Raw genomic sequence first — 13,843 nt, 5'->3', positions numbered from 1 at the left:
AATTGCTATAAATCTTCTTAGGTTTTCTTCAACGGACTAAAATAATTTTCTTTCCGGCATGTCCATCACAGCATTAACTTGGGTATCAATTTCCGTTTTTCTATTTTTATCAGTGCCTCAAATTCTCGCCTCACTACTTCGGATAAGGCTGACCAGAGTTCATACGGATCTTCGAAATTGACGTTCAGCAATCTGGTTTCCAAGTCAAGAAGCTGAAAGATATACATTTGTAAGAACGATCGAGCATTAATCAAGTCACAAATTTCTAACACGTCAGTCCTTAATTACATCTTGCTCGCGTCGTCTGAATCTAACGAAAATTCCTCGCGCCGCTGGTGCTCCTTTCGTCCGAATTATTTTTTTAAAATGTTATTCTTCAGATCCGCTTGCCGCACAACCTATGCATGCACTCTCTTAAAAATTTCCATAATTTTTTGTTTAGCAGTCAGATCGTTCTGGTGAGATTTCAATTTTTCCTCGTTGCACTACTTGTAGAATCTCTTTTGCTATATACCTACCCTTGACGATCGCACTTGGTGCATCTAATACGAAAAGAAAACGCATGCGATTTAAAAGAACTATATACACGCGGTTTAAAAGAACCTCGTACGATTTCTAGAGAAAGTCACATGACGCGCAACGTTGTGCCTTATTAGTTAGGCAGGTCACGTGGTTACGAAAAGCCAATCAGAAATTCTATTCTAGCGAGACGACTCACGATGCTCCTTTCGGATAATCCCCACGGACAATGCTTACCGTGGTTTAAATTACTCCTTGAAAAGTCCTACGATCGTAAACAATCATAGAACGAGTACAGGAAGTTTAAGAGTGCTCGAGCGACACGAGAGAACAAAAGGAAAGTTATCCGACAGGTAAAGGATCTACATTCTGTTTTGTTTCGCCGACGATCTGAATGAAAGCTTGCCGCGTGTGACGTGATCAAATTCGACCTAATAAAAAGGTATTCGTAACAAACGTGAGATTATTACTCTTCACCTGAAAATATCTCAACGAATCGTCGAAACAAGTAGGGCGTAATGTGTCATCTCCGCATGCACGCTATTGTATGACTTACTCAAATGAAACGGTTAAACCGAACGAGTCAGTAATTTCATTGTAGCGACAGTACACGAGTTCACCTGAGTGAGTTGCAATTAGAGCATTAACATAAACGCGTGATTAGAAACATCTCATGTTATACGAAAAATCTCATGTTGCATAAAGACACAACAACGACGAATAACATAGCATCTTAATTTTATAATAAACCGTAATCCTGCAATCCTGTAATAATTTATAATAGATTCCAGATCCAACGTACTTTTACGATGCGATAACAATATTTCCCTCCTTTATGGAACTGAAAAATTAACTTTCGTGTAATGTAATATTTATCTCGTCGACTTTGACTTACGAATCTAAAATTTTTGTTGCTCGAGACTTTATTTTCTTATGCTTACCCTTACGCCGCCGGTCTGTTTATATGAAACATATAACGAACTGGTTTGAAAAAATCAAAGAACTGGATGTATAAAAAAGCAAAAAAACAAATACTCTATTGACGGCACGTTAAATGCTCTCATATTTGCATGTAATTATTTAGAAATAAATTGTATTCTCTATATATTTCGCAATTAAGTTAATACATATAAAATATTACAGAAAGTCTTTCCATGTTAAAACATATAACGGATCATATATTTTGTGTTGTAGAGATATTCCACCATGGCAGAGTCAGATTTGACTGAACAGGAATGGAAAGAGAAGGGTAATGAAGAGTTTAACAAAGGCGATTGGTCAGAAGTATTGAGTAACTACACAAACGCACTGGAACTACTAAAAGGAGGCAACGCTGAGAAAGGAGTGTTCTACAGAAATCGAGCTGCAGCTTATTTAAAGCTGGGCGATTACGAGAAAGCTATTAAAAACTGCAACACTTCGTTAAAGATATGTTGTAATAAAGCATTGTATCGCAGATGTCAAGCGCTACAAGCGTTAAAGAAATTCGAGGAGGCATATAGAGATGCAGAGATTATTATTTCATCTGATCCCAATAACAAAGTTATTCAACCCGTAAAGGAGCGCTTACATGAAATTGTACAAGGTTGTCGTAAGGACCCACATCTTAGTGCCACGGTAAATATACATAACTATTACAAAGATTCATCAACTTGCAAGACATATTTGGTCTAGATAATATAAAAATTATAATATAATTCTTGTACTGGATATATTAGTACCTAAAAGTTTTTATTTCTCAAAATACTACACATGATTTGACAAATTGATTTAAGTTTTTTTTATTATATAATTATTAATTGCTATTTGATTAATAGCATACTCGCTATGTAGATAGAAGTTACATAATACAAATATTATCATTCACAGTTATTTTCATTTTTATTACACATCATTATGCTTAAGAATACGCTTATTTTTACTTTGTATTAGATATCGCAAATGCTGGATTTAGCATTTAACGTGAACGCAGAAAAGAAGAAACGTGAAATCGCTATGACCTCTCTACTTGTGCTCGCACGTGACGAAGCTAATGCCGAGGAGATATTCCAGAAGGAAGCTGTATCAAAAATCGCACAACTTATAAAAGTTGAAGAGAATGAGAAAGTGATTTGTAGCGCGATTCGTATTGTGGGCGAGTTATGCAAAAACAATATTAAACGAACCGAATCCGTTATGAGATATGTCGGTTTGCTTTGGTGTCTGGAAATCATGAACAGCACATCTCCAGAGATAGTCAACGCGTCTCAATATTGTTTACAGGTTGATATTATCGACTGATATTATCGAAATACGTACAGTTATACATATTTACACATATTTTAGTAATTAAAATATTATTGCATATTTTGGTTTCAGAACATATTGAACACTTACAGCGGCATGAATAATGAACGTGATGCAAAACCCGATAAGACTTTGTGCGAAACACATAAGAATGAACTTGATATGATTTTGTCATGCTTATTGAATAGCGTAACGAATAAAACGATAACAGGATTTGCTAGAGACGCAATAATAGAACTTATTACGCATAACATTCATACTGCATTAAACTGGGCCGAACAATTGGTCGAGCTTCGCGGTTTGCAAAAATTATTGGAGATAGCCAGTCAATTGGAGGAATACGAATCCTCGTTCGACATAACGTCTTCCACGCGAAATATAATCAGTATGTGCTTAGCAAAGATATATGAAAACACGTACTGTAATGATGATAAGAGGACATTTATCAACGCCATTCAAGAATTTATTGGGGATAAATTGCTTAAATTTGACACAGAATCCAAGGTATGGATTTTGAAATTACCGGTCTTTTTTAATTACTTAAATTAATTCAAAATAAAGTCTATAATCTCTAAAGTCTATAAAATTCAAATTAAACTCTATAATCTCTAAAGCAATTAAAAATGTCAAAGAAAATTTCTTTTAATTGTCGATATTGTATACTGTGTAACTTACACATATATATTAAAATACGATTGTAACGGACTTTAATCGAAATTTATTGAGTATGACTTTATCATCTATCATATTTTCTGCAGCATAATTTACCAAAGATTTTTCGTATTTTCCATCAAAATTAAATAAAGTAGCTGCCTTGATTTATTTTTCATTAATCAAATATTGCTTCACGTAAAAATTTATAAATTGTTACTTTATTGTTTTATAGGTGCGCATAGTACTTGCGATAACAACTTTAATATTCGGTCCGTTAGATGTTGCGGAAGCAGTTATCTTTAAACCAGAGATTTTTGAGATGATCTTTGCTATGTCAAAAACGGATGACATATTGCAACAGAAAGTGGTTTGCGAATGTATCGTTGCCGTTGTGACCAAATATAAAAAGATCAGTGTGTTTATATGTCGAAGTGTAAATATATTAGAGAATCTGTATCAATCTGAGGATGATTCAATTCGGATTCGAGCGTTAGTGGGTTTTTGCAAGTTAAGCAAATTTGACAAAAGCATTTTGAGCGGTTACACGACTATCGAACCGTTCGCAGATGGAGCGACGAAAAAATTGGCCAAGGTTTGTACACGAGTCTTAATTAATCACAAAAAAAGAAAGGACATTAGAAAATGGGCCGTTGAAAGCCTGTCGTATCTCACTAGTCACGTCGAGGTCAAAGAGGAGTTGACCAGAGACCGGCAAGCCGTTAAAGCGATGATCGAGCTCGCCGAGACTAACGATCAATCGGTTATCTTCGGCCTGACTATTATATTGGTGAACTTGTGCGGCGCTTATGACAAGAAAGAATTCATACCCGAGATGACAGAAATGGTAATGTTTATCAGACGTTATTTTTCCGAGAAATATCTGACCAAAGATGGCAACGACTTCGTGAAAAAAAGACGATGCGTGTTAGCGAAAGAGGGTGTGACAAACGCTCTGATAAACCTCGCTAAAACGGACAGCTGGAACTGCAAGGAATTGATAGCTCGCGTATTCAAAGCAATATGCAGTCAACATAATTTGAGACAAATAGTTGTTGATGAAGGCGGTACGGAAGCATTGTTGTCGTTATCGCTGAATGGCACAGACAAAGGAAAAAAGTATGCTTCGCGAGCCCTGGTCCATCTAGCTTACACGATACGTCCTGGAATTGCAGTTTCTGGTCAGATAATCATGCAGGCTGTTCGGCCGATCATAAATCTCCTGAACTCGGAGTTTTCCGTGAATGAGAATTGCGAGACTCTAACAGCTTTGTGCAATCTAGCTAGCGTCAACAACAGCATGCGAAAACATATATTCAAGGAGGCAGGATTTGAGAAAATCGAGGACTATATGCATGACGATAACGACATGTTGAAACGAACATCCGCACAACTCATAAACAATTTAGTATTATGCCGTGAAGTTGCTATCCAATATTTCGAGCAGAGACCTTATCAAATTTGGCATCTTACACTTTTTTTCATGGATAAGGATGAAGATACCGTTAAGGCAATGGCTGGAACAGTAGCGATGCTGACGGCGGTCAGCAAAGAGGCTTGCGAGCAAATACTCTATTTGAATTCCTCGCTAAAATTCCCATACAACTTACTTTCTAATCCAAATGGTGATATACAACGTAAGGGTATCGAAATATTGTTAAATATAGTAAGAAGTACAAAAGACATTGCTACAAAACTCGTGAGAACTGACATAATGGAAGCATTGAGGGCACTGAGCAACGATACCGTGCAAAACGAGATCAAAGAATTGGCTTTAGAAGCTGCTGCAGAATGGGACAAAATCAGAATGAACGACGAAAGTGACGAATTGTCACAAAGCACTGATAATTTAGAACATGTCGATTAAGAAAATTATATAAATGTTAATTGGGATCTTAATGTCATATTAATAGAATTATTTTTTTTATTTAATAAATGACAGCACAATGTACAATATAATTAATAAATAACGAAACTTTGCATTTACAAGACTTTTGCCACTGCGCTTTTTACCCAATAATATTCTAGCTTCTTCAAGTACAGAAGTACACTTTTTCTCGACAGGCTTGGGTCGTCGCTCTGCGAAAATCTCTTTCTGAATTCTCGATTGCCGCTCTTGCAGGTTAAAATTTCTTTCTTCGCTGCTGCCAACAATCGATGAAGCTCAGAGAGTGCCGCGGATGTATAGACCGTATAGACGTTTTCATTTCAGCGCCTAATTCTTGCAAAATGGCAACTAATGAACCTAAGTATATGTTTAATAATAATATATATTATAATATATACATTTATATTCTTATATAGGTGATGTACAAGCTATTCACGCTTTTTACGTTTTCTATAACGGATTCAAATGCCGAGCATCTTTGAAGACCCCATTGCTCATCATATTCTCGCAGATAGAAACATATAGCCAGCCTTCTCGGCACAGTTCAAATAATTTCCAATCTGGTAAAGAGCGATTTACACGTAAGCGCCGTATGTTTGTCACGTTAAAGTGCACGCAAGCGGAAGCTTTTTAAACGCAAATAATAATAAAAAAAAAGAAATGGTTCAATTCGACTTAACTGGCCATTTATTAATATAATATTTAAATACACAACGTTTCGACCAATTATTCTCTTCACGGTCGAAAAATAATCCATTATGATTGGTCAATTTTCTTATGGTTCTTACGGTTACGACTAAAAATTTGTTACGTGCAATGGCTTTTACAGGCGTACGAAACAACTTGGAGTAATTTGTAATGTGTAATATTAATTTTATAATTTATTGTACATGAGTACAAGAAAAGCAGGTTCTAATGATAGTTGAGAAAATTAACGGACTGATTTTTAGAAAATACATTAATAGAATTTTACTGTAAAAATTTGACTAGAATTGTAAATTGTTAAATCAGAAATCTCAGTTTACGACGTCGCAAAAATGTGACTTGAATCCGCTCAGATTCGTGCGCAGGAAATACAAAATCTACCGGCTCCAAAATTGTATGCAGTGGAGATTTAAATTATTTTCATTAATAATACATGACATAATTACTTATAATAAATTACTTATAATAAAAATAATAATAAATTACTTATAATAAAAATAATGTATTTCTGATAATAAAATAACGTAATTTTGATAATAATATATATTGTGAATATATCTCGAAGCCGACTATTATCTATTATTTGGACTATTATCTATAGTCCAAAAGTTTTAAAAAATAGATACAATTTAGACGATTTAAAAAAGAAAAATTTCTTTTACTATTATATCGTTACAAAGTACGCGAGATTAGGCGTGATGGCTTGATGCGCTTGGATATCACAAAATAATGGGCTTTCGCTTGCCTGCCACTGCCGCTGTCCAAATATTACAAAAAATACGATCAATTAAAAATTGTTAGCTTATCGCCGCAATATCGTCTCGTTCCGCATTCTGCGAAAAATCAATCTATAACCTTTCACGTGGCCGAGAGCGCGCGCGCTTTCGAAAATCACGTGACGCGCGCCTCATTAGTCGGTCACGTAGCTAGGAAAAGCCAATCAGGATGAAATTCTATCGCAGGGAGACAGCGCTCGGTACTCTTTTCGGAAAATATTCGCTGGTTTAAGTTAGTCCTTGAAAAGTGCTGGGATCGTAAACAATCGTGGGGCGAGAAGAAGAGGTTTGAAGGTGCGATACGAGAGAACATTACAAAGAGAAAACTATTCGACAGGTAAAGGTTCTACATTTTGTTCTACAGCTATTCTACAGCTGTTCTACAGCTAAGGTTCTACAGCTATTTACACGAAACGCATCCGAACTGATTTGAAAAGACCAACGAACTGGATGTGTAAGAAAACTGATAAACAAATACTCGGTTGACGGCCAGAGTTAGATGCCTTCATATAAAGAAAAAAACGTTGAGATTCAATATCACTCAAATAAATTCCTCGCGCGTCTCAGATAATTTGCACGCTTTTCCCAGACAAGTGTAAATCGCGCTAGATTTTTGCAGCAAAGCGAACATAATTGCATTTTTTGCAATAAGACGAAATAAAATATTCGAATGTAATGTCATAAATCGTTGCCGATCCAAACTCGAACTCTCCCTTTCGCGATCGACAATAAATAATTGATTTAAAGTCAGCGGGTTGGAAGTATTATTCAGTCATAATTATATATAAATTGCACTCTCTAATATAAAAATTTTGGAAACTGTTGTTTACAATTTATTTGCAGATCTTACACTAGCAATTGCATTGTTATTTTTCGATCCCTTAATGTCTAATACTTGCATATAATTATTTGGAAATAATTTAATATATACTCTATGCCTTTCGCATTTGAGATAATACGTATAAAATATCACAGAGAGTCTTCCCACGTTAAAACATATAATGCATCATATATTTTATGTTGTAGAGATATTCCACCATGGCAGAGTCAAATATGACTGCAGAAAAATGGAAAGAGAAGGGTAACGAAGAGTTTAACAAAGGCAATTGGTCAGAAGCATTGAGTGACTACACAAACGCACTGAACCTTGTAGAGAACAACGCTGAGAAAACAGTGTACTACAAAAATCGAGCTGCCGCTTATTTAAAGCTGAACCATTACGAGAATGCTATTGAAGACTGCGACAGCGCGTTAAAGATATGTTGTAATAAAGTATTGTATCGCAGATGTCAAGCACTAGAAGCGTTAGAGAGATTCGAGGAGGCACATCGGGACGCGGAGATTATTATTTCATCTGACCCAAATAACAAAGTTATTCAATCCGTAAAGGAACGCTTACAGGGTCGTCATAAGGACCCAAATCTTAGAGCTACGGTAAATATACATAACTATTACAAATGTTCATCAACTTGCAAGACATGATATTTGGTCATGTAAAAGATAATGTAAAAATTATCACACATTTCTCTCATACTGGATATATTAGTAAGAATTTTTATTTCACTAGATACTAAACTTAATTTGAAAAATTAAATTATGTTTGTTTTTTTAATTATATATTTATTAATTTCTCTCGGGATAATAGTCACACTATATAGATAGAAATTACCTGATACAAATATTATTTTTCACAGATATTTACATTTTTATTACACATCATTATGTTTAAAAATACGTTTATTTCTGCATTTTATTAGATATCACAAATGATGGATTCTGCATTTAACGAGAGCGTGGATAAGGAGGAATATAAATATGCTATGACTAATCTGTTTGTGTACGCATGTGACGAAGCTGGTGCCGAGGAGATCTTCAAGAACGAAGGTGTATCAAAACTTGCACAACTTATAAAAGTTGAAGAGAACGAGAAAGCGATGTACGCGATTCGTATTTTAGGCGAGTTATGCAAAAACAATATTAATCGAACCGAGTCCGTACTGAAATATATTGGTTTGCTTCAGTGTCTGGAAATGATGAACAGCACATGTCCGGTTCTAGTCAGTGAGTCCCAAATTTGTTTACAGGTAAATATTATTGACTAGAATGTAGTTAGCATACACGTATTTTAGTAATTAATTTATCGTATAATTTGATTTCAGAATATATTGAATACTTACAGCGGCATGAACGATGAACCCGATTCAAAACCCGACAAGACTTCGTGCGAAACACATAAGAATGAACTTGATACGATTTTGTCATGCTTATTGAATAATATAGCGAATAGAACGATAACAGGCCTTACTAGAGACGCAATAATAGAACTTATTATGTGTAACATTCATCATACCGAGTTAGGCTGGGCCGAACGATTGATCAAGTTTCGTGGTTTGGAAAAATTAATGGAGGTAGCCAGTGAAATGGAAGAATACAAATACAAAGAATCCTCGATGAACATCACGTCTTCCACGCAAGCTATAATCAGTATGTGCTTAGCAAAGATATATAAAAACGTGTACTATCATGCTGCTAAGGAAGAATTTATCGACGCCATTGAGAAATTTATTAAGGACAAATTGCTTACATCTGACTCAGAATCCAAAGTATGAATTTCGTAACTTCTGATCTTTTCTAATTGTTTCAAAATAAAGGGTCGACTATTTCTTTAACCATAGCATACTTGAGAAATTTAAACTATTTAAAAGCAAAAATGCCAAAGAAGATTTATTTTTTATTTATCGATATCGTACCCAGGTAGCAAGACTCGTCATTTTGACGTCAATTGACGTCAAAAGTCTGTCATTTTGACGTCTTTTGACGTCATTTGACGTCAAAATGACGAGTGCTTGCTACCTGGGTACATTCTGTAAGTTTTAATTTAAAATACGATTATAAGAGTTTAATCGAAATTTATTGAAGAATATGACTTTGCCATCCAAGAAAATTAAATAACACTGTAGCTGCCTTAATTTCCTTTTAATCAAATATTGTTTTACGTAAAAATTTGTAAATTGTTAATCCGTTGTTTTACAGGTGCGTGGAGTGATTGCGATAACAACCTTAATGTTCGGTCCGTTAGAGGTTGCATACGCAATTATTATTAAAAGAGGGGTGCTTGAGATGATTGCTACGTCGGGAATGGATGACGTGTTGCAAAAGAAAGTGGTTTGTGAATGTGTCATTGTCGCAATGACCAAATTTAAACAGGCCAACGTGTTTATATGTCAATGTGTACGTATATTGGAGAACCTGTATACATTCTCTACGTATGATTCAATACGAGTTCGAGCGTTAGTGGGTCTGTGCATGATAAGCAAGTTTGAAAAAACCATTTTAAGCAGTTACACGACTATCGAACCGTTCGCGCAGTTCGCGGATGGAACGATGAAGAAATTGACCAAGGTTTGCGCACGATTCTTGATTAATCCCAAAAAAGAAAAAGATATGAGAAAATGGGCCATTAAGGGCCTGAGGTATCTCACTATCGTCTTCGAGGTCAAAGAGGAGTTGATCAAAGACCAACAACAAGCCGCAGTAAAAGCAATTATTGAGCTAACCGAGACTAAGGATCAATCGGTTCTCTACGACGTGACTATTATGTTGGTGAACTTGTGTTGCGCTTATGACGATAATGAACTTATACCCGAGATGATAGAATCGGTAATGTTTATCAAATATTATTTTTCCGGGAGAGATCAGCCCAAAGAGGACGACTTCATGAAAATAAGTCGGCGCGCGTTAGTGGAGGTCGGTGTGATTAGCGCTCTGGCGAGACTCGCTAAAACGGACAATCAGAACTGCAAGGAATTGGTAGCTCGCGTTTTCCATGCGATATGCAGTCAACAGGAGTTGAGAGAAATAGTTGTTCGACAAGGCGGCGCGGAGGCATTATTGTCGTTAGCGCTGAATAGCACAGACAAGGGAAAGAAACATGCTTCGCGAGCCCTGGTCCATCTAGCACACACGATACCTCCTGCATTTCCTGATCAGATAATGGAGATTGTTTGGACAATCATAAATCTCCTGAATTCGGAGTGTTCCGTAAATGAGAGATGCGAGGTTCTAACAGCTTTGTGCAATCTAGCTAGCGTCAACAACAGAATGCGAGAATATATATTCAAGGAGGCAGGATTTGAAAAATTCGAGGACTATATGCATGACGATAACAACATGTTGAAACGAAAGGCCGCACAACTCATAAACAATTTGGTATTATGCCGTGAAGTTGCTGTCCAATATTGCGAGCAGAGATCTTATCAAGTTGGGTATCTTACATTATTGTTCGAGGACAAAGATACAGATATAGATACTATTAAGGCATTGGCTGGAACAGTAGCCATGCTGACGGCGGTCAGCAAAGAGGCTTGCGAGGAAATAATCTATTCGGATCCTTTGCTAAAATTTCTATACAACTTACTCACTAATACAGACGGTGACTTACAGCATAAGGGTACTGAAATTGCGTTAAATATGATGAGAAGTACAATAGACCTCGCTGCAAAACTCATCAAAACAAACATAATGGGACCACTGACGGCATTGTCCGAGAACGATACCGTACCAGACAACAAGATCAAGGAATTAGCACGTACTGCTTTACTGGTTGCTGCGCCTATAGTCGACATCGAGACAAACGACAAAAGTGATGAAGCGTCACAAAACATTGATAGTTTAGAACATCTCGATTAAGAAAATTATATATAAATGTTAATTGGGATCTTAATGTCATATTAATAGAATTATTTTTTATTTTAATAAATGATAGCACAATGTACAGTATAATTAATAAATAATGTAATTCTGTATTCACAAGACTTTTGACCCAACGCTTTTTGTCCACGATAAATAACATTCTAGCTGTATTAAGTACAGAAGTATACTCTTTCTCGCCAAGCTTGCGTCGTTTCGCTAAGTCTCTGCGAAAATCTATTTGTGAATTCTTAATTGCCGCTCTTGCAGGTTAAAATTTTTTTCTTCGCTGCTGCCAGCAATCGGTGGAGCTCGGAAAGTGCCGCAGACGTATAGACGGTTTTCATCTCGACGCCCGATTCTTGCGAAGTGGAAACGGCTAATGTTGGCGTCGATAAAGTTTGTTCATCTTGTGGCAACCAATTAACCTACATATATATTTAATAATAATACATATATATTATAATGTTTACATTTAAATTCATATACAAGTGTACGAGCTACTCACTTTTACGTATTCTATAACGGATTCTATTGCCGCGTCCGCATTTTTGAAAATTTTATTGTTTCCCATGTTCTCACAGATAGTCACAAAAACACCTGCAGTCTCCTGGATACATTTTAAATAATATCCAATTTGGTAAAGAATGATCTTTATGACGTGAGCGCGTATATTACGTTATAGGGTACGTAAAGGGACGTACGCAAATAATAAGTTTAGTTACACAATTATAATTATACCATTTTAAGCATATGAATTTATTATCACCAGTACACGAGTTCACCTGAGTGAGTTGCAATTAGAACATTAACATAAACGCGTGATTAGAAACATCTCATGTTATACGAAAAATCTCATGTTGCATAAAGACACAACAACGACGAATAACATAGCATCTTAATTTTATAATAAACCGTAATCCTGTAATCCTGTAATAATTTATAATAGATTCCAGATCCAACGTACTTAAACGTTGCGATAACAATATTTCCCTCCTTTATGGAACTGAAAAATTAACTTTCGTGTAATGTAATATTTATCTCTTCGACTTTGACTTACAAATCTAAAATTTTTATTGCTCGAGACTTTATTTTCTTATGCTTACTTTTACGCCGCCAATTTGTTTATGTGAAACTTGTAACGAACTGGTTTTAAAAAATTAAAGAAAACTGGATGTATAAAAAAACAAAAAAACAAATACTCTATTGACAGCACGTTAAATGCTCTCATATTTGCATGTAATTATTTAGAAATAATTTTATCCTCTATGTATTTCGCAATTAAGATAATACATATAAAATATTACAGAAAGTCTTTCCATGTTAAAACATATAACGAATCATATATTTTGTGTTGTAGATATATTCTACCATGGTAGAGTCAGATTTGACTGCACAGGAAGGGTAATGAAGAGTTTAACAAAGGCGATTGGTCAGAAGCATTGAGTAACTACAAACGCACTGAAACTACTAAAAGAAGGCAACGCTGAGAAAGGAGTGTCCTACAGAAATCGAGCTGCAGCTTATTTAAAGCTGGGCGATTACGAGAAAGCTATTAAAGACTGCAACACTTCGTTAAAGATATGCTGTAATAAAGCATTGTATCGCAGATGTCAAGCGCTAGAAGCGTTAAAGAAATTCTAGGTGTACTGGATATATTAGTAAAAGTTTTTATTTCTCAAAATACTACACATGATTTGACAAATTGATTTAAGTTTGTTTTTCTTATTATATAATTATTAATTGCAATTTGATTAATAGCATACTCGCTATGTAGATAGAAGTTACATAATACAAATATTCTCTTTCACAGTTATTTACATTTTTATTACACATTATTATGTTTAAGAATACGCTTATTTTTACTTTGTATTAGATATCGCAAATGCTCGATTTAGCATTTAACGTGAGCGCAGAAAAGGAGAAACGTGAAACCGCTATGACCGATCTACTTGTGCTCGCACGTGACGAAGCTAGTGCCGAGGAGATATTCCAGAAAGAAGCTGTATAAAAAATCGCACAACTTATAAAAGTTGAAAAGAATGAGGAAGCGAACTGTAGCGCGATTCGTATTGTGGGCGAGTTATGCAAAAACAATATTAAACGAACCGAGTCCATTACGAGATATGTCGGTTTGCTTTGGTGTCTGGAAATTATGAACAGCACATCTCCAAAGATAGTCAACGCGTCTCAATATTGTTTACAGGTTGATATTATCGAACAAAATAATACGTACAGTTATATTACACATATTTTAGTAATTAAAATATTATTGCATATTTTGGTTTCAGAACATATTGAACACTTACAGCGGCATGAATAATAAACG

General features: G+C 35.4%; 2 protein-coding genes across 5 annotated transcripts; both read left to right on the top strand.

Annotated features, from left to right (window-relative positions):
• Positions 1–794: 794 nt before the first annotated feature.
• On the top strand, positions 795–5,432 carry LOC139773121 (protein unc-45 homolog B-like). Of its 3 annotated transcripts, none has more exons than XM_071707382.1 (5): positions 795–872; positions 1,714–2,136; positions 2,452–2,781; positions 2,878–3,309; positions 3,692–5,432. In XM_071707382.1, the coding sequence occupies exons 2-5, from the start codon at positions 1,726–1,728 to the stop codon at positions 5,321–5,323; spliced, it is 2,805 nt and encodes a 934-aa protein (XP_071563483.1). In that variant the 5' UTR covers positions 795–872; positions 1,714–1,725; the 3' UTR covers positions 5,324–5,432. The 3 variants fall into 3 exon arrangements, with proteins under 3 accessions (XP_071563483.1, XP_071563482.1, XP_071563484.1); XM_071707381.1 differs by having other exon boundaries at positions 822–961; XM_071707383.1 differs by lacking the exon at positions 795–872 and adding an exon at positions 993–1,143.
• A 1,619-nt stretch (positions 5,433–7,051) lies between these two features.
• LOC139773120 (protein unc-45 homolog B-like) lies at positions 7,052–11,630 on the top strand. 2 transcript variants are annotated; one of them, XM_071707379.1, is made up of 5 exons: positions 7,052–7,162; positions 7,852–8,259; positions 8,583–8,909; positions 8,985–9,428; positions 9,859–11,630. In XM_071707379.1, exons 2-5 carry the CDS (start codon positions 7,864–7,866, stop codon positions 11,512–11,514), a joined length of 2,823 nt encoding a protein of 940 aa, XP_071563480.1. In that variant the 5' UTR covers positions 7,052–7,162; positions 7,852–7,863; the 3' UTR covers positions 11,515–11,630. The 2 variants fall into 2 exon arrangements, with proteins under 2 accessions (XP_071563480.1, XP_071563481.1); XM_071707380.1 differs by having other exon boundaries at positions 7,157–7,279.
• The last annotated feature ends 2,213 nt before the right edge of the window (positions 11,631–13,843 follow it).

This window comes from Temnothorax nylanderi, unplaced genomic scaffold (genome assembly GCF_030848795.1).
Source record: "Temnothorax nylanderi isolate EJ_2023f unplaced genomic scaffold, tnyl_v1.0 TNYL_tig0057_pilon, whole genome shotgun sequence".
NCBI lineage: Eukaryota > Metazoa > Arthropoda > Insecta > Hymenoptera > Formicidae > Temnothorax > Temnothorax nylanderi.
Note: the sequence above shows the minus strand (reverse complement) of the source record. Positions and strands in the feature narration are given on the sequence as shown.

What these genes read in the sequence shown, in the direction of transcription:
- LOC139773121 (XM_071707382.1), top strand. Translation starts at nt 1,726, where the DNA reads ATGGCAGAGTCAGATTTGACTGAACAGGAATGGAAAGAGAAGGGTAAT. An exon ending in ACCCACATCTTAGTGCCACG is followed by an intron (nt 2,137 to 2,451) that starts GTAAATATACAT and finishes ACTTTGTATTAG; the next exon opens with ATATCGCAAATGCTGGATTT. An exon ending in AATTTGACACAGAATCCAAG is followed by an intron (nt 3,310 to 3,691) that starts GTATGGATTTTG and finishes ATTGTTTTATAG; the next exon opens with GTGCGCATAGTACTTGCGAT.
- LOC139773120 (XM_071707379.1), top strand. Translation starts at nt 7,864, where the DNA reads ATGGCAGAGTCAAATATGACTGCAGAAAAATGGAAAGAGAAGGGTAAC. An exon ending in AGTCCCAAATTTGTTTACAG is followed by an intron (nt 8,910 to 8,984) that starts GTAAATATTATT and finishes ATTTGATTTCAG; the next exon opens with AATATATTGAATACTTACAG. An exon ending in CATCTGACTCAGAATCCAAA is followed by an intron (nt 9,429 to 9,858) that starts GTATGAATTTCG and finishes GTTGTTTTACAG; the next exon opens with GTGCGTGGAGTGATTGCGAT.